Genomic DNA, 19,274 nt, shown 5'->3' with positions numbered 1-19,274 from the left:
TCTTTTTTCTGCAACATTCAGAAAAGAAAATCAGTTATAAAAGGTTAATAACAATTTACTGGCTTGTTATAAAAGGCACAAATTGACAACATGTCAGCACCTTTTATTCCTGTAGTATAAATGCGGTGATCATTTAACGTTTACCATTCCTGCATGTGTCCTGACAATTGCAAGATAAAAACTCCAGCAGCACGTCTCCCATCTCAAATGTAAAAGCACAATGTCTATATAATATGTGGACGTTTCTACAGGAAAGATATTCCTGCTTTGGCTGCAGTACAGTGAGTTTCCCCAGGGACCATATTGATCAGGAAGGTTCAATCTCCATTCATCACTCAGTATGGCAGGAGAACATAACTCACTGGAGTGAAGAGACCAGGAAGTAATTTGGGAAGGTATATATCCCCCTGTTGGTGTGTTGCAGGATTGTCAAATTAGAATTGTCACAGCCAAGCACGAGAGAAAAAAAACAGGTTCAGTATGTGGGAAACCTCGCAATCTTTAAGGACAAGCACTTGAAGTGTCTTAATATTTAAGGCGATGGGTCTGGTGCTGGAAAGTGGGACTTCTAGTGTGATTTACAGCAGCTTTGGCAGTACAGACACGATGGGTTGAATGGCCTCTTCAGAACTGTATGATTCGAAGTAGAATTTGATGTTGGTCTTATAAACCAGAGGGAGAGCGATTAGAACCAGGACTGAAGTGAATGAGAAACAGACCAGGGCTTATCTGAAGAAGTGAAGGGATGCCGAGGATCTAATGTTCTGATTGGATGCACCCATCGAGTTGGCAGGGGTGGGGAGGGGCACCTTACTTCTGCTGGGAAGCTGCGGCGAAGGAGTCCTGCTTTTCCCTGGAAATTCCAAACCTCTCGGCCACGTTCTCCGAAGTTATCCTAAGAGAGAGAGAGAAAGAGACCAGTGAATGGGTCATCCTAAGACACATCACAGCGATGGACAGCAAACAATCTCTGCCACCCCCCACACCATTTAAATCAGTTCCTCCATCAAAACCAACAGTCACACTGCACATTTGGGGACATCCTGAGCTTATGAAAGGAGCTATCCAAATGCAGCTCCCTCTCATCCTTTTTTTAATTTATTCTGTCACAGGTTGAAGGTATCGCCAACATGCTGCAGCTGTACAAAACTATGGTGCAGCAACATTTGGAATACTGCTTACAGTTCTGGTCACTGCTTTGGAAAGGGTGCAGAGGAGATTAACTAGGATGTTGTCTGGTATGGAGGGAAGGTCTTATGAGGAATGGCTGAGGGACTTGAAGCTGTTTTGAGATGTGACTTAATTGAGACATAAGATAATCAGAGGGTTGGATAGGGTGGACAGTGAAAGCCTTTTTCATCGGATGGTGATGGCGAGCACAAGAGGATATAGCTTTAAATTGAGGGGCGATTGATATAGGACAGATGTCAGAGGTAGTTTTTTTTATTCAGAGAGTAGTAGGGGAGTGGAACACAACAGTAGTAAACTCGCCAACTTTAAGGGCATTTAAATGCTCATTTGATAGGCATATGGACGGCAATGGAATAGTGTAGGTTAGATGGGCTTCAGATTGATTTCACAGGTTGACGCAACATTGAGGGCTGAAGGGTTTCTACTGCACTGTAATGTTCTATGTTCTATATATTGCCCATCCCTAATTACCCAGAGGGCAGCTAAGTGTCATCTGCATTGCTGTGGGTCTGCAGTCACATGTAGGTAAGGGTAGCAGTTTCCTTCCCTACGTGACATGAGCGAGCAAGATGGGTTTTCAAAAAACCAACAATGGATTCATGGTCATTATTAGACTCTTGTTTTTCCCAGACCTTTCTCAAATTCAAATTCCACCATCTGGTGTGATTTGAACCCAGGTGCCTCTGGATTAACAGTCCAGCAATACCACCACTCAGCCATCACCTCCCCACACCATAAGCTCAATCTTTGGAGAACCTGTTCTCCTGGTTACTGTTTGGAGGGTGTATATTGCAGAACCTGTCACATAGCGTTAGCTGCAGTCAATTCTAATCAATGATTCAAATACAGTTTTGACCCTGAATCCCTGAATTGTTTGCTTCCTAATCATTTATAGAATGTCGACATCACTGGCTAGGCCAGCACTTATTGTCCATCCCGAATTGCCCAGGGGGCAGTTTAATGTCAAGTACATTGCTGTGGCTCAGGATTCACACGTAGGCCAGACCAGGTAAGGATGGCAGATTTTCTTCCCTGAAGGACATTAGTGAACCAGATGGGTTTTTTTCTGACAATCAGACAACAGTTTAATGATCATCTTAATTCAAAAGTTTTATCGAATACAAATTTACTTTGGTGGGATTTGAACCCAGGCCCCCAGAACATTACCAAGGTCTCTGGATTAATAGTCAAGTGATTAAAAACACCACTAGGCCAAGATGACTCATCTTTTATAACCTCTTTAATTAAGAGGCTAGATTTCAATGTTATTGTAGAAGATGCACTGTTAGAGGCGTGATGGTAGCATAGCAGTAACCTCACTGGGCAAGGAAACCATGGGCCAGGCCACTGTTCTATGGGTGGAAGCTCATGGAGGTTTAATTCAACTATCATTAAAAACTAAACAGAAACACAAAGAACTGTGGATGCAGTAAAAGTGGTGTAGCTCTGACCCAGCGTGTTCTGAGGAAAGGTCACTGGACCCAAAAGGTTAACTCTGGTTTCTCTCCGCAGATGCTGCCAGACCTGCTGAGCTTTGCCAGCAGTTTCTGTTGTTGTTTTTGATCACAAAAACCCACCTGGTTCGCTAATGCCCATCAGGGAAGGAAACTGCCATCCTTACCGGGTCTAACCTAAATGTGACTTGTGAATCATAGGGGCACGGTGTCATAGTCACACAGCATGGAAACAGACCTTTCAGTCCAATGAGTCTGGCTGACCAAGGTTCCCAAATTGAACTAGTCCCACTTGCCAATATCCCCCCCAAGGCTTTCCTATTCATGTACTGATCCAAATATCTTTTAAATATTGTAATTGTACCTGCATCCACCACTTCCTCTGCAGTTCATTCAACACACAAACTCCGTGTAAAAAAAAAGTTGCCTCTCATCCTTTTTAAACCTTTCTCCCCTCATCTTAAAAATACACCCCCTCGTTCTGAACTGCCCCATCCTAGGGAAAAGACCCTTGTCGGTCGCACCCCAGGAAAAAACATCAATGTGTCGAGCGTGGTGTTTGGAGTGGGGAAAGAGCTAGTTAATCACAGTTTACAAACCATTCCAAGGTTAGGAGAGGAGAGTGAGCTTTACCCCATGGGAATCAGGCAGGCCCGGGCCTTCTCGTTGTCCATCATCCGGTTGCTAACATCCCGAAGGTTGTCAGGGTCACCCACTGCCCGTTGGCTCATGCTTTCCACTCTGCATCAAAAACACCACATTGTCCGTTAAGACCTCCTGACTTTGATCCTAGTTGCAATACTGTGTCCATACTCAAACAGTACAGCATGGCAACAGACACTTCAGTCCAACTCGTCCATGCCAACCACATATGCTAAACTAATCTAGTCCTATTTGGCCCATATCCCTCTAAGTCAAAAAATGTGGCACAGGAAAAGCACACAGGTCAGGCAGCATGCGAGGAGCAGGACAGTCGACATTTTGGGCTTATTCCCGAAATCTTGACTCTCCTGCTCCTCAGATGCGGCCTGATCGGTCGTGCTTTTCCAACACCCCACTTTTCGACTCTGATCTCCAGCATCTGCAGTCCTCACTTTCTCCATATCCCTCTAAACCGTTCTATCGATATACCCATCCAGATCCCTTTTAAAAGCTGTAAGTGCACCAGCTTCTACCACTTCCTCTGGCAGCTCTTTCCATACACATACCGTCGTGTGTGTGAAAATGTTGCCCCTTGAGTTCCTTTTAAATCCTTTTAGGGGCGGCATGGTGGGTCAGTGGTTAGCACTGCTGCCTCACAGCGCCGGGGTCCCAGGTTCGATTCCAGCCTCAGGCGACTGTCTGTACGGGTTTGCTCCGGTTTCCTCCCACAGTCCAAATGTGTTCAAATCAGATGAATTGGCCATAGTGTGGGAAATGGGTCTGGGTGGGTTACTCTTCGGAGGGTCGGTGTGGGCTGAAGGGCCTGTTTCCTCCCACGTTGTAGGGAATTTAATCATTTAATCTAAATCTTTCCCCTCTCACCTTAAACCTATGCCCTCTAGTTCTGGACTCTCCCCACCCCAGGGAAAAGACTTTGTCTATTTATCCTATCCATGCCTCTCATGATTTTACAAACCTCTATGAGGTAACCCCTCAGCCTCTGGTGCTCCAGGGAAAACAGCCCTAGACTATTCAGCGCCTCCAGCTCAAACCCTCGCGCCCTGGTACTCAGGACAATGGAGGACATTAGTTACGTGAGAAGACTGGAGAAGCTGCTCCAGTCTGCCCGGATTTGGGAGGGGGAAGGGGAGATTTAACAGAGATAACCAAACGAAGAGAAACTATTTCCACTGGCGGGTGGTTCGGTAATCAGAGCAGCTCACATGATGTGAAAGCCGTGGTTTTTTTCTGTAAAATGCAGCGTAGCGAATGTCTACAATCTGGAACGTGCTGCCTGAAAGGAACCCTAACCCTAACCCTCAACTGGAACTTACAACAGGGAAACTGGATAAATATCTTAATTTATAGGTCTGCGAGGAAAGAGGGAAGTGGGAGTGGAACAGTAACAGTTCTTTCAAAGAGGTGGCACTGGAGATGGGCCTAATGGCTGCCTTACACTGTTATGATTGTGAGAAAAGGCTAAATGTTGAAAGAAAGGTCTCCATTTAGTACTGTTCCAGGTCAGTGGCACTTAATGTTATCAGTTTATTAAGTAATTAACAATCCTAGTAATCCTCTTTATTAATTAATTAAAACCATCCAGATACAACAGACCTCAGCTGTTCTGTTGGGGTGGTTCTCTCCATACACAGCCCCATACTGAATGGATGATTGGTCCTAATTGTGCCACATTTTCCCCTGTGGGAGGAATGCCCTGTCTCTGAGGGGAGTGAATCTGTGCAATTCTTTACCATTGAAGGCTGTCAAGGCTGGACCACTGAGTATATTCAAGGCTGAGACTGTTCATCAGGAAGGGAATCAAGGGCTGTGGGGAAAAAGCAGGAAGCGGAGTTAAGGGCTATCAGATCAGACACTGATGGAACGGTGGCTCAGTGGTTAGTGCTGCTACCTCACAGCGCCAGGGATTTGGTTCCACCCCCGAGCGACTGTCTGTGTGGAGTTCGCACATTGTCCCTGTGTCTGCCTGGGTTTCCTCCGGGTGCTCTGGTTTCCTCCCACAAGCCAAAGATGTGCAGATTAGGTGGATTGGCCATGATAAATTTCCCAGAGTCTTCTGACTGGATGGATTAGCCATGAGAAATGCAGGGTTAGGGTAGGAGATTGGATCTGAATGGAATGTTCTTCAGAGGGTCGATGTGGATTCGATGGACCTAATGGCCTCTTTTGGTACGGTAGGAATTCTAGCCATGCTCTCACTGAATGGCAGGTGTAGACTCAATAGACTGAATGGCCTCCTTCTGCTCCCACATCTCACGGCTTTATGAAATTCAAGTGACATCTTGAAAATACAATAATTAACTGAAGACGAAAAAATGTGGTGCTGGAAAAACACAGCCGGTCAGGACGAATCCAAGGAGCAGGAGAGTCCACATTTCAAGCATAAACTCTTTATCCTGATGACTCTCCTGCTCCTCAGATGCTGCCCAACTGGCTGCGCTTTTCCAGCACCACATTTTTTGACTCCGATCTCCAGCATCTGCAGTCCTCACTTACTCCTGATTAACTCGAGATACTGACTTTGATTTGGATTCAGCGCAATGTGATAAAAGTCAATATCACTGTCAAATTATCAGGGAGCACGAGACAAATGGAATAATTTGGCGATCTGGATCCTGGAGTTTACTCAATCCTGTTTCGGGGTTTTTTTTTGTAGATTAATTGAGAGATTGGTTTTCTAATTTAACCAGAACCAGAACAGGTTAAAACTGTCCAGTCAAAGAAAAATAAGAACAGTGGATGCTAGAAATTGAACTAAAGCAGAAAGTGTTGGAGAATCTCAGCAGGTCTGTGGAGACAGAGAGTTAATATTTCAAATGTTTTGTTTCAAGTCTACTCTAAAACTGAACAGATTTGAACTGTACAATTTGAAATTCCCACCGGAAACAGGAAAACAGATTTTGTCTAAAATACTAACCCCAGATAGACCGAGACCAAGGGGTCAGGGTTGCTATTCACTGGAAGGGTAAGGGTCAAGGGTAAAAGGATAGGATTCAATGGGCTGAAAGGTCATTATCTAGAGATGTGTATGGACATCTGTCAAACAACACTGTGTTAGGAGGAACAAGTTCTGCCAACACATCAGGGCAGAAATAATTACCTCTAAAGGATCATGGAGAACTAGTTCCAAATGTACAGACAGAATGGTCACATAAAATCAGGAGGAGGCCATTCGACCCCTTGAGTCTGCTGCTACATTTATGAAGATCATGGCTGGTCTGATCAAATCCACATTCCCACCTACTCCCCATGGGCATAACGTTAGCCTGATGAAGGGCTCATGCCCAAAACGTCGCTTCTCCTGCTCCTCGGGTAATGCAATTAGCACTGGGTAAGAATCGGCCATTCAGCCCATTGGGTCAGCACTGACTGCCAGCACATCCAACCCCTCCTGAAGACCATGCCACTCATGCATAGCATGCAGAGAAATAAAACTGGGGGAGGGGGTGGCAGAGTACTTCGTTCACCAAGAAACCTACCCGCACGCCAGGCCAATGTCATAGGAACCGTTCCTGATACCACCTGGAAGAGAAAGGCATTGCTTCAGTCAGGCACTGAATGTTCATCATCAGTCACACTTCTTCAGTTTAAAACCCACATAAAACATTCATTAAAAATGGCAGCAAACTGCACATCCTGTGACTGTACTTTAGCTCTTTATATCTATTAGACTGCTAGAGCACTGAAGGCCATTGGGCCCATCATAACTCCAGCAGGCTTTCTGAAAGAGCCATCTTGGAACTTGCCCCCCAACATGGGTTGTGGGAGCAGGGATGAACAGTGAAGTCTCTTTTTCAAACTCACACATGAGATGTGGGCATCGTTGACTGGACCCAGCATTTTTTAACCCGTCCCTAGTTGCCCCTTGAGAAGGTGGGGATGAACTGCTTTCTTGAATCACTACAGTCCATTGAAGTACAATGGACCTGGCGACACTGAATAAACAGCGATACATTCCCAAGTCAGGATGGCGAGTGGCCTGGGGGACCTTGCAGGGGGTGGTGTTCCCATGTACCTGTTGCCTTTGTCCTTCTGGATGGAAGTGGGGTTGTGGGGTGGGTTAGGAAGGTGCTGTCTGAGGGTCTTTGGTGAACTTCTGCAGTGTATCTTGCATATAATATACACTGCTGCTACTGAGTGTCAGAGATGGAGAGAATGGATATTTATGGGTGAGGTGCCAATCAAACCAGCTGCTTTATCCTGCAAGGTGTCACATTTCTTGAGTGTTTGAAAGGGTTATTAACTTGTAAAGCTGTTGGAATAGAGCCAAGGGGAGGGGATACTGGCCAGATTACTCCATGGGGAGCTGGCAGACACTCAATTGGCTGAATGGCCACATTTGTTGTGTAATAACTCTATACAAATATGCAGAGGTGCCAGTGTTGAACAGGGTCGGACAAAGTTAAAAATCACAACACCAGGTTATAATCCAAATAACCGGTTGGACTATTTATTGGTCAGAGTATTGAGTACAGGAGTTGGGAGGTCATGTTGTGGCTGTACAGGACATTGGTTAGGCCACTGTTGGAATATTGCGTGCAATTCTGGTCTCCTTCCTATCGGAAAGATGTTGTGAAACTTGAAAGGGTTCAAAAAAGACTTACAAGGATGTTGCCAGGGTTGGAGGATTTGAGTTATAGAGAGAGGCTGAACAGGCTGGGGCTGTTTTCCCTGGAGCGTCGGAGGCTGAAGGATGATCTTATAGATGTTCACATTATGAGGGGCATGGATAGACAAATCTCTTCTCTGGGGTCGGGGAGTCCAGAACTAGAGGGCATAGGTTCAGGGTGAGAGGGGAAAGATATAAAAGGGACCTAAGGGGCAACTTTTTCATGCAGAGGATGGTACGTGTATGGAATGAGCTGCCAGAGGAAGTGGTGGAGGCTGGAACAATTGCAACATTTAAGAAGCATTTGGATGGGTATATGAATAGGAAGGGTTTGGAGGGATATGGGCCGGGTGCTGGCAGGTGGGACTAGATTGGGTTGGGATATCTGGTCAGCATGGACGGGTTGAACTGAAGGGTCTGTTTCCGTGCTGTACATCTCTATGACTTTATAACCTGATGTTGTGTTATTTTTAAACTCTTCCCAATTTGTTCAATGTTCCCTGCTCTCTCTCCATAGCCCTGACATTGTCTTCTGATGAAGTACCTATCTGATCCTCCTTTTAAAGTGACGACTCAGTCCATTCCCACCCTCCCTTGTGTTCGGGAAACCTGCCAAGAGAGTAAATAAATTTCTTCACCTCCCCTCTGCTTGTTTCGTAAACAGCTTAACCCCACGTGCTCTGGTTCCTGACCGTTCCACCAGTGCAAACTATATCATTGTTTACTCAAAACCCCACCGAGAACAATTAGATTCAGAGTTTTGGTTTCCAGAGAGGCAAACAGCAGCCTGGGATCTTGCTGTACAGCAGCTGGAGTAAGTTACTGAGTAAGCAGGTGAATTACACTGAACAAAGCCCCAGTGGAGAAACTGAGCCCATTGCTGTTCGAGGAGAGATGGTTGTGAAGGACAGCTGTTATAGAGTCAGAGAGATGGACAGCATGGAAACAGACCCTTTGGTCCAACTCGTCCTTGCTGACCAGATATCCTAAATTAGTCTAGTCCTTTTTACCAACACTTGGCCCATTTCCCTCTAAACCCTTCCGATTCATATACCCATCCAGATGCCTTTTAAAGGTTGCAATTGTACCAGCCTCCATCACTTCCTCTGGCACCATCAAGAACCATCCTCTGCCTGAAAAAGTTGCCCCTTAGGTCCCTTTTATGTCATACCCCTTTCATCCTAAACCTATGCCCTTTAGGTCTGGACTCTCCCACGCCAGGGAAAAGACTTTGTCTATTTACCCTATCCATGCCCCTCATGATTTTGTAAAGCTCTATAAGGTCACCCCTCAGCCTCCAACGTTCCAGGGAAAACAATCCCAGCCTCCTCAGCCTCTCCCTGTAGCTCATAACCTCTAACCCTGGCAACATCCTTGTAAATCTTTTCTTAACCCTTTCAAGTTTCACAATATCCTTTCTATAACAGGGAGACCAGAACTGCACATAGTATTCCAAAAGAGACGTAACCAATGTCCTGTACAGCCACAACATGACCTCCCAACTCCTGTACTCAATATTCTGACCAATAAAGGAAAGCATACCAAACACCTTCTTCACTATCCTATCTACCTGCAACTCTACTTTCAAGGAGCTATGAACCTGCACTCCAAGGTCTCTTTGTTCAACAACACTCCCTAGGATCTTACCATTAAGTGTGTAAGCCCTGCTCGGATTTGCTTTCCCAAACTGTAGCACCTCGCATTGATGTGTTAGAAAGCAGAATCAGGAGAGCTTACAGCTCAATAGGAGGCCATTCAGCCCATCAAACTTTCACCGCTGAGGGCTTTTGAAAACAGTGAGCAAATCCTGCCATCAGCTGCCTGACCGTAACGGGAGGCTGGGAGCTCCTTTTCCTGCAGAGTTGTTAAAACATGCAAGTGGCCCAGACAGAAACAACAACACAAACGGAACTTTGATAACAGAAGGAGGAGCAAAATATAATACAGCATAAGGGATAGAGGATGTTGGAGTAGGAGTGAACAGTTGTCACTTAAACAGTGCCAGTACAGCAATGATGGACCATTGTGGGGCATTCGCAATCTCTAACTATTCCCTGCAACATCTACCATTATTGCTGGGCACTGACTTTCAATCTCCTGAACTGTGGCTTCAATGCCAGCATTTGGTCTTCCCAGAGTCAGAATGTTGTGGGTTCAAGTCCCACCTGGGATGTGAGATAAAGAATCAAGGCTAACACTCCAATGCAGTGCTGAGGGAGCACTGCAAGGTCAGAGCAGCTGGCTTTTCAATACCTTTTGTTAAATCAGCCAAACATTAGTCCAGGTCAGTTCATCCTGATGCTCTGCGTAATATTTTCCCTCAACCAACATCGGAAAAAGAGATTGTCTGGCCGTTACTGTGTTGCTAAATGGGGGGACCATATTTGACGATCATGAAGGGTTTGATATAAATGGAAGCCTTTTCTTTGTTGATGTAGAAGCTAAGTCAACAATCCACAGCACGTTGGCTAGTCACACAGAGGTAAATGAAGGTCACTAATCTCCAGAGTACATTGACCTTCCAGCTCAGCTCCAATCACTACCTTTCAACCAAAGTCCAACCCCACACAGCCATCATCAATAACACACTCAGATACAATCAAGTGACAGGAGCCAAACATTGAGTTAAATCCAATTTTCAGAGCAAAGTCACAGAACCCCAACAGAGCAGCAAGAGGCAAGTTAGCCTTTTCGTTTTCACTGGTCTTCCATATGAGCATCCTGGCTTAGCACCATTCTCCATCCTTTTCCCTGGAACTAATGTCCTTCAGGGAAGGAATCTGCCATCCTTACCTACATGTGACTCCAGGCCCACAGTGGTGTGGTTGACTCTTAACTGCCCTCTGGGTAATTAGGGTTGGGCAATAAATTAGGGCTGGTTGAGACAGTGATGTCCACATCCCAAATGAAATTTTAAAAAACCCAGCACAATATTTCTATTTAAATTATCATCTAACATCCTCCTTCAAACCATGGACAGTGATAAAGGTTATCAAAAGTTGCAGCAGGCCCTTGATCAGCTGGGGAAGTGGGCCAAGAAATGGCAAATGGAGTTTAATACAGATAAATATGAGGTCTTGCATTTTGGAAAGTCAAATCAAGGTAGGAGTTTCATGGTGAATGGTAGTGCTTCAATGATTGTAGTGGAACAGAGGGATCTTGGAGTTCAGGTGCACGGTTCTCTGAGAGTGGAGTCCCAGGTAGACAGGGCAGTGAAGGCAGCTTTTGGCACACTGGCCTTCATCAGGCAGAGCACTGAGTGTAGACGTTGGGAAGTTATGCTGCAGTTATACAGGACATTGGTGAAGCCGCACTTGGAGTATTGTGTTCAGTTTTGGTCATCTTGCTATTGGAAGGATGTTATTAAACTGGAAAGAGTGCAGAAGAAATTTACAAGGATATTGCCTGGACACAACAGTCTGAGTTATATGGAGAGGTTGGACAAGCCTAGCACCTTTTTCTTTGGAGTGTAGGAGACTGAGGGGGCACCTTATAGAGGTGTATAAGATCATGAGAGGCATGGAGATGGTGAATAGACTCAAGTCTTTTTCCCAGGGTTGGGGAATCAAGGATCAAGGGCATCAGTTTAAGGTGAGAGGGGAAAGAATAAAAGGGAACCTGAGGGGCAACGTTTTTACACAGAGGGTGGTTAGGCATATGGAATGAGCTGCCAGCGAAAGTGGCTGAGGTGGGTACATTAACATTTAAAAGGCATTTGGACAATTACACAGATAGGAAAGGGTTAGTGGGCCAAGTGTAGGGGAATGAGGTTAGTGTGGATGGACATTTTGGTCGGCATGGACCAGTCTGGGCTGAAGGGCCTGTAGGACTCTATGATATTTCCAGACATTCCAGACCCTAACCACTTGCTGGATGTTTCTTCTATATTTGCTCATGTGATGTGGGCATCACTGGCTAGTCCTGCATTCATTGCCTGTCCCCAATTACTCAGAGGGCACCCAGAATCAACCACAGTGCTGTGGGTCTGGAGTCACATGTAGGCCAGACTGGGTAAGGACGACAGATTTCCTCTCCTGAAGGACATTAAGGACTAATGCAGATAGGTTGGCACAGACTCAATGGACCGAAGAGCCTCTTCTGTGCTGTATGACTTGATTTAATGACTTTTACAACAATCACAAAGGCCTAGTGGTTGCCATTTGACTAGCTTTCTATTCCAGGTTTTTCTTGAATTCAAATCAATGGGCTCCAGACCTGGAAATTAAAAATCTGTAAAAGTAACTGTCGGACTGTTGCAAAAAAATGTACCTAATGGCTAGAGGTACCTAATGGCTAATGGCTGAGAACCCTGTAACTCACTTCCTGACTCCCCAAAGCCTGTCCACCATCTCCAAGGCAAAAGTCAGGATTGTGATGGAATACTTCCCACTTGCCTGGATGGGTGCAGTCCCAACAACACTCAAGAAGCCTGACACCATCCAGGGACAAAGCAGCCCCCACTTGACTGGCACCACATTTCTATACTGAGCATTTCCTCCTCAAAACCAGAAGTTCAAGTAGGGCAGCATGGTGGCTCAGTGGTTCGCACTGCTGCCTCACAGAGCTAGGGACCCGGGTTCGACAGCCTTGGGAGACTGTCTGTGTGGAGTTTGTGTGTGGGTTTCCTCCGGGTGCTCCGGTTTCCTCCCACAATCCGAAAGATGTGCAGGTCAGGAGAACCAGCCATGCTAATTTGTCCATAGTGCTAGGTGCATTGGTCAGGGGTAAATGCAGGGTAACGGGTCTGGGTGGGTTACTCTTCAGAGGGTGGGTGTGGACTTGTTGGGCCGAAGGGCCCTTTTCCATAGTGTAGGGAATCTAATCTAAGTCGAGGCTTTTGAGAACAAAGTCCGGTCTGGTATTCCAGTGCAGTGCTGAGGGGGTGCTGAGGAGGTGCTGTCTTAAGCAGTTGGATGTAAAGGCCCTATGGCAAATATCTCAAGGATGAGCAGGCAATTTCTCCCTGATGTCCCTGTCCATTGTTATCCCTCAACCACGTCTGTGGGTGCAAACTGGCTGCCATATTTCCTGCATTACAACAGCGTCTACAATTCACAAATTACTCTACTGGTTGTGAAAGTCTTTCTGCGTCACCAATGGTTAACAAAGTAACAGCTTCTACAGTCCACGTGAAACCAGTACAGAAAGACAAAAACTGACATTCGTGTGGAACAGTCACGATCGAACCAAAAGCACTTACCCGCAATGTTAATGAAAGCCTGCAGCCCAGAAGAACACTGTCTGTTGACACAGTACACAGGGACAGACTCAGGAATGCCACTAGCAAGGAGAGACAGCAGACAGATTAAATGAGTTAGAGTACACGGTCAAAATGATTTGGGAGGAATCGGAATGGAAACACCTACCTCAAGAACTGAGCCACCCTTGCCATCAGTGCCCCAGCACCCGGCTGTAGGACATTTCCTGAAGGAAGACCAGACAAACACGGAGGGTGACATCAAAAGATACTTGCCTTTCATATCCACTTCCCACTCGCAAACGCTCAAACTCTCTCACGCTGTCAACATTTTGAAGGCAGTGACTTCAAAAGCATGAGGGACAACCTGACTGAAACATACAAGATTCTTAGAGAACTTGACAGGGGAGATGAAGAGAGGTCGTTTCCCTTTGTGGGAGAGTCTAGGACCACAGGGTGCAATCTCAGAAGGAGGGGTCACGCATACGTAAGTTAGAGATAGAGGAATGCCTGAAATGAACTTAGTGAATCTGTGGAATTCTTTACTGTAGAGGGCTGTCGAGGCTGGGTCATTGAAAATATTCATGGCTGAGATAGATTTTGAACCTGGAAGGGAATCGAGGGTTATGGGGATAAAGGCAGGAAAGTTGGATTGAGGACTACCAGATCAGCCTCGATCCTGTTCAGGGGCGGAGCAGACTCAATCGGCTGAATAACCTATTTTCCCTCTTTACGGACGATGACTGACAACCCAAGCAGCTATTCTGTCAGGGCCCTGCTCCTTTACAAGGGGTAGAAAGATTAGCAACGTGCCCATCTGCTCTCCCTGACGGCATAAATTCAGAACCTACTATAGTTTGCAGTAACGTCTAGACTGTCAAAACTTGGTTCAGCTTTATGGACCAGTGGGTTGGTAGAGGGCTCCACTATCAATGCGGAGTCAGGACATATGAGCAGACAGATTAGGAGCAGGAGAAGGCCATTCAGCCCCTTGAGTCTTCTCCATCATTTAATATGATCACGGGTGATCTGATTATGGCCTCTACTCCACTTTCCCATTGGTAACCTGTGGCTCCCTTGTTTGTCAAGAACTTATCTACCCTGCCTTACTGTTCTCTGTGGAAGAGAGTTCTAAAGGCTACCCTCAGAGATAATGTTCCTCATCTCCGTCTAAATTGAGAGGCCCCGAGTTTTAAACTTAGTTCTCATCTCTCCCAAAAAGGGGAAACACTGTCTCAGCTTCCCGCTAGAATCTCAAGATTCTGTACATTTCAATAAGGCTACCTTTCGTTCCTCTAAATTTCCAATCTGACCAATCTTTCCCCCATAACAACCCATCCCAAGTAGCGGCCAAGTGATCCTTCTCTGAACTGCTTCTGCTGCATTACAGGAGGAAACTAAATCTGCGCACACAGTATTCCAGACACAGCCACACCAATGCTCCACACAATTGTAGCAAAAGGTCCCTAGCTTTAATATTCCATTTTTCTTGCAGTAAATGACACTTGTAAGGCACTTGCTGCACCTGCATACTAACTTCATGTCAAGTTGTCAGTGCAAGACCCACTGCAGAGAGTTCAGCACAGAATCTAAGGCTGGGTTTTCCCAATTCTGAGGGAATACCACTCTCTCAGAGCTGCCAGTAGAGATGCCAATCCCCCCACCCCCACCCCCCAGAATGTTGACAATTCCAGTGCACTATTGTGAAGAGCAATGACAATCACAACCAGTCTCATGAACAACATTTACCCCTCGACTTCAGAAACTAGATTTCTGTTCATTTGGATCATTGTCAGGTGCAAATTAGCTACATAGGAACAGGGGCTACGGTACAGGACCACTTTATTTCTATCCGAATACGGCCTTCCCAGGGTTTACTGGAGAGTCCATTTCAATTTTGCGCTTGTACATGATAGAAAATAGCAGGAGTACGCTTTTTGAGCTTGTCCATTTTTCAGTGTGATAATCTAACTCAATACCATTTCCACTTTCTCCCACACCCTTTGATCCTTTTAACTTGAAAAACCATACCGAACTGCAACTTCCTTGATTGCAGGAACCAATCTAACATTTTCCACTTGTGGACCCCGCAGCCTTCAGGACTCAATATCAGGTTTAAGAAATTTAGGGCCTGTGCACCAGCCTCCATACACCAGGCCTTGTCATCACATCAGCTACTACCACAAACAATTCATTGTCAGCCACTAATGGTCCCCATTAGCAGCTATTGATCTCCCCAGGTTGACCATTACCCATTTGTTTGTCTACCCAAGTGTTAAAAAACACACAAAACTAGATTAGATTTTTTAGATTAGATTAGACTTACAGTGTGGAAACAGGCCCTTCGGCCCAACAAGTCCACACCGACCCGCCGAAGCGCAACCCACCCATTCCCCTACATTTACCCCTTGCCTAACACTACGGGCAATTTAGCATGGCCAATTCACCTGACCCGCACATCTTTGTGACTGTGGGAGGAAACCGGAGCACCCGGAGGAAACCCACGCAGACACGGGGAGAACGTGCAAACTCCACACAGTCAGTCGCCTGAGTCGGGAATTGAACCCGGGTCTACAGGCGCTGTGAGGCAGCAGTGCTAACCACTGTGCCACCGTGCCGCCCACAAAGGTTATAGTCTAACAGGTTTATTTAGAAGTACAAGTTTTCAGAGTGCTGCTCCTTCGACCTGATGAAGGAGCAATGCTCCTAAAGCTAGTGCTTCTAAATAAACCTGTTGGACTATAACCTGGTGTGAGATTTTAAACTTTGTCCATACCAGTCCAACACCAGCACTTCCACATCATTATTCCCAATTGTTGTTTTCTCTCTCTCTCTCTCGGCTCCAACTCTGCCTACCCAGCCCCATCTTCAGTATGACTTTTTCCACTCTACAAATCAATTCTGAAGAAGGATCACTGAACCCAAAGCATTAACTCTGTTTTATTTCCACAGATGCTGGCTGAACTGCTGAGTTCTTTCAGCTACTTCTATTTTTCAGATATCCAGCATCCAAAATTCTTTGTGTTTAACATGTTCTGTTGTGGGTATAAATTGGACTATAATTTGAAAGTAAAAAGGACTTTTCCTGGAATTTTAAGAGGGAAAGAATTTCAATTACCAACACAAATGTCCCCAAGGAGACTTGGGTCAAGGTTGACGTCTCTCAGCACAGTAAGCATGACAGCAGACAGCAGCTCATCTGGTGTGGTGTCCTGCAAGAATCACAGAAATAACTAACCCCACAGTGTTAAATCAGAGAATCCCTACAGTGTGGAAACAGGCCATTTGGCCCAACAAGTCCAAACCTACCCTCCAAACAATACCCCACCCAGACCCAATCCCCTACCCTATTACTCTATATTTACCCCTGACCAATGCACCTAACCCACACATCCTTGAATACTGTGGGCAATTCAGCATGGCCAATTCAACTAACCTGCACAAAGAGTCATAGTTATAGAGATGTACAGCACGGTAACAGACCCTTTGCTCCAACTCGTTCATGCCGACCAGATATCCCAACTTAATTTAATCCCATTTGCCAGCACTTGGTCCATATCCTGCTCAACCCTTCCTATTCATATACCCATCCAGATGTCTTTTAAATAATGCAATTGTATCAGCCTCCACCATTTCCTCTGGCAGCTCATTCCATACCCGTACCACCCTCTGCGTGAAAAAGCTGCCCCTTAGGTCCCTTTTAAATCTTTCCCCTCTCACCCTAAACCTATGCCCTCTAGTTCTGGACTCCCCCAACTAGTGGAAGAGACTTTGCCGATTTACTCTATCCATGCCCCTCATGATTTTATAAACCTCTGAGGTGTCACCCCTCAGCCTTCGATGCTCCACAGAAAACAGGCCCAGCTTGTTCAGCATCTCCCTGTAGCTCAAATCCTCCAACCCTGGCAACATCCTTGTAAATCTTTTCTGATCCCTCTCAAGTTTCATAACATCCTTCCAACAGGAAGGAGACCAGAATTGCATGCAATGCAAATCACTGAGCCACTGGAAAGACAAAGGAATTGTCACGGAGAAAAAAATATTATTCAAAATACTTCCCTCAATCCAGCCTTAACTGTATCATATTGGAACGCTGAATCATCCTACATTTCCAAACACAGTTGGGGGGGAAAATACTTCCCGAGGATGGGCTAGTGGGAGGGGAATGTGAGAGGTGGTTGAGGAGGTAGTTGGGGTTCTGGGATTTACATATTAAAGAATCAAAACTAACAATTCCATTCTAAAAGATGGAAGATTTAATCTAGTTTTGTTCAGTACTGTAATCCTTTGCTCTAAATTCTGTGTCTTATGATTCTGCTTCACAACCACCTGATGAAGGAGCGTCGCTCCGAAAGCTAGTGCTTCCAATTAAACCTGTTGGACTATAACCTGGCGTTGTGTGATTTTTAAACTTTGTCCACCCCAGTCCAACACCGGCATCTCCAAACCAATCTTGGTGTCATCCACAAACTTACTAACCATTCCTCCCAAATCATTTATATAAATAGCAAATAACGGAGGTGGGGGTGGATGTGTTCAATGATTTGCGAAGGGAACATTTACAGACTCAAGGCAGTGAGGAATATTTCCAGTTGGAAATCGCCACTCGACAAAAGTCCAACATAAACCGGGCCCTGAAGGTCACCACCTGGAATTGTGTTCCTGCTGATCAAAGGGCATGGGTTAAAAAAAAGTCACTGGACACAAAATTTTGACTTGGCTTCCCTCACAGCTGGCAACCTACTGAGCTTTTCCAGCTACTTCTGATACTGTTTGATTCTCTCAGTCCCTCCCCCACCCCCCCATTCACTCCCACAGAAATTTCCCCACTCTTCACCACCCTCTCCCCTCCCTCCGTCACCTTGAAGCTCCCCCTCTTGGCTTTGCCGATCGCAGTCCTCACTCCGTGAACCAATACCACGTCCTGCTCTGCTCTGCCGGCCTCCACTCTCTGAGGCTGGGACAACTGCTGCCTGGAACCCGGGGCCAAGTGGCCGGACAGAACCTGGAGCCGAAGCATCTTCTAGGGAGGACAGGAGCAGATACGGCTGGGAGCTACTGCCTTTTACCTGGCACCAAAACTTTTCAGTGAAACTGTGCCTTTCACTTCGTCTGTTAATTTCCCTCTGTTCCCAGTCTCTCCCCCTGTACTACTCTGTTAATTTCCCTCTGTTCCCAGTCTCTCCCCCTGTATTACTCTGTTAATTTCCCTCTGTTCCCAGTCTCTCCCCCTGTACTACTCTGTTAATTTCCCTCTGTTCCCAGTCTCTCCCCCTGTATTACTCTGTTAATTTCCCTCTGTTCCCAGTCTCTCCCCCTGTATTACTCTGTTAATTTCCCTCTGTTCCCAGTCTCTCCCCCTATACTACTCTGTTAATTTCCCTCTGTTCCCAGTCTCTCCCCCTGTATTACTCTGTTAATTTCCCTCTGTTCCCAGTCTCTCCCCCTATATTACTCTGTTAATTTCCCTCTGTTCCCAGTCTCTCCCCCTATATTACTGTTAATTTCCCTCTGTTCCCAGTCTCTCTCCCTGTACTACTCTGTTAATTTCCCTCTGTTCCCAGTCTCTCCCCCTGTATTACTCTGTTAATTTCTCTATTTCACAGTCTCTCTCTTTCCCTGCAGCTCTGCTAATTTCTATCTCTTCCGAATTTGTAACATTTTCCTGTCACATGACAGCTTCTCTGATCCAACCCCGGAACTCCTGATCCGACCCAGTGAGAATACTGTCTGCAGGCAGCAATGCCGGTACCAACACTTTTCACACACGGTTATCCTGGGAATTAATGAGTTCTGCAATCTCAACATTTAATTAGTATGCTGCTTTTCTGTTCTCACGAAAGTGGACATTTGCACATTTTCTATCTGTTCTTTTTTTGGCCTAGTCACTTAACATATCTTTGTAGGTTTTGTAAACCTCCTTTAGATAATCCACTCCCTGATCTACTTTAGTGTCACCACTAACTTGAACTACCACAGACGGGATCATGTCTAGGTCATTAGTGTAGGTTGTGAGTATTTGAGGTGTAGCACTGATCCAGCTGGCCCTTCCCTGCTCAGAACTTGACAATCCAAAAATTACTGAAGGAAAGCTGCCAATGGTGAGAGGGCTCTGTCATGTTGGTTTTAAAACTTTAACCATAAGGTACAGGAGTAGAATTAG

The 19,274-nt window shown here is 45.8% G+C and overlaps 1 protein-coding gene across 1 annotated transcript in view; it reads right to left on the bottom strand.

Annotated features, from left to right (window-relative positions):
• Nucleotides 1–18,753, bottom strand: part of acaa1 (acetyl-CoA acyltransferase 1) — a 34,376-nt gene extending 15,623 nt beyond the window's left edge. The window contains exons 1-7 of the mRNA XM_060825202.1: nucleotides 17,973–18,753; nucleotides 16,230–16,323; nucleotides 13,281–13,338; nucleotides 13,115–13,194; nucleotides 6,785–6,827; nucleotides 3,279–3,386; nucleotides 815–895 (exon numbers count right to left, since the gene is read on the bottom strand). Coding sequence (XP_060681185.1) covers nucleotides 815–895; nucleotides 3,279–3,386; nucleotides 6,785–6,827; nucleotides 13,115–13,194; nucleotides 13,281–13,338; nucleotides 16,230–16,323; nucleotides 17,973–18,131 — 623 coding nt within the window. The 5' untranslated portion in view covers nucleotides 18,132–18,753. The remainder of the gene's footprint in view (nucleotides 1–814; nucleotides 896–3,278; nucleotides 3,387–6,784; nucleotides 6,828–13,114; nucleotides 13,195–13,280; nucleotides 13,339–16,229; nucleotides 16,324–17,972) is intronic.
• Between the last annotated feature and the right edge of the window lie 521 nt (nucleotides 18,754–19,274).

Source organism: Hemiscyllium ocellatum, chromosome 5, assembly GCF_020745735.1.
Source record: "Hemiscyllium ocellatum isolate sHemOce1 chromosome 5, sHemOce1.pat.X.cur, whole genome shotgun sequence".
NCBI classification, from domain to species: domain Eukaryota; kingdom Metazoa; phylum Chordata; class Chondrichthyes; order Orectolobiformes; family Hemiscylliidae; genus Hemiscyllium; species Hemiscyllium ocellatum.
The sequence above is the reverse complement of the archived record's forward strand: the minus strand, read 5'-3'. Positions and strand labels throughout refer to the sequence as shown.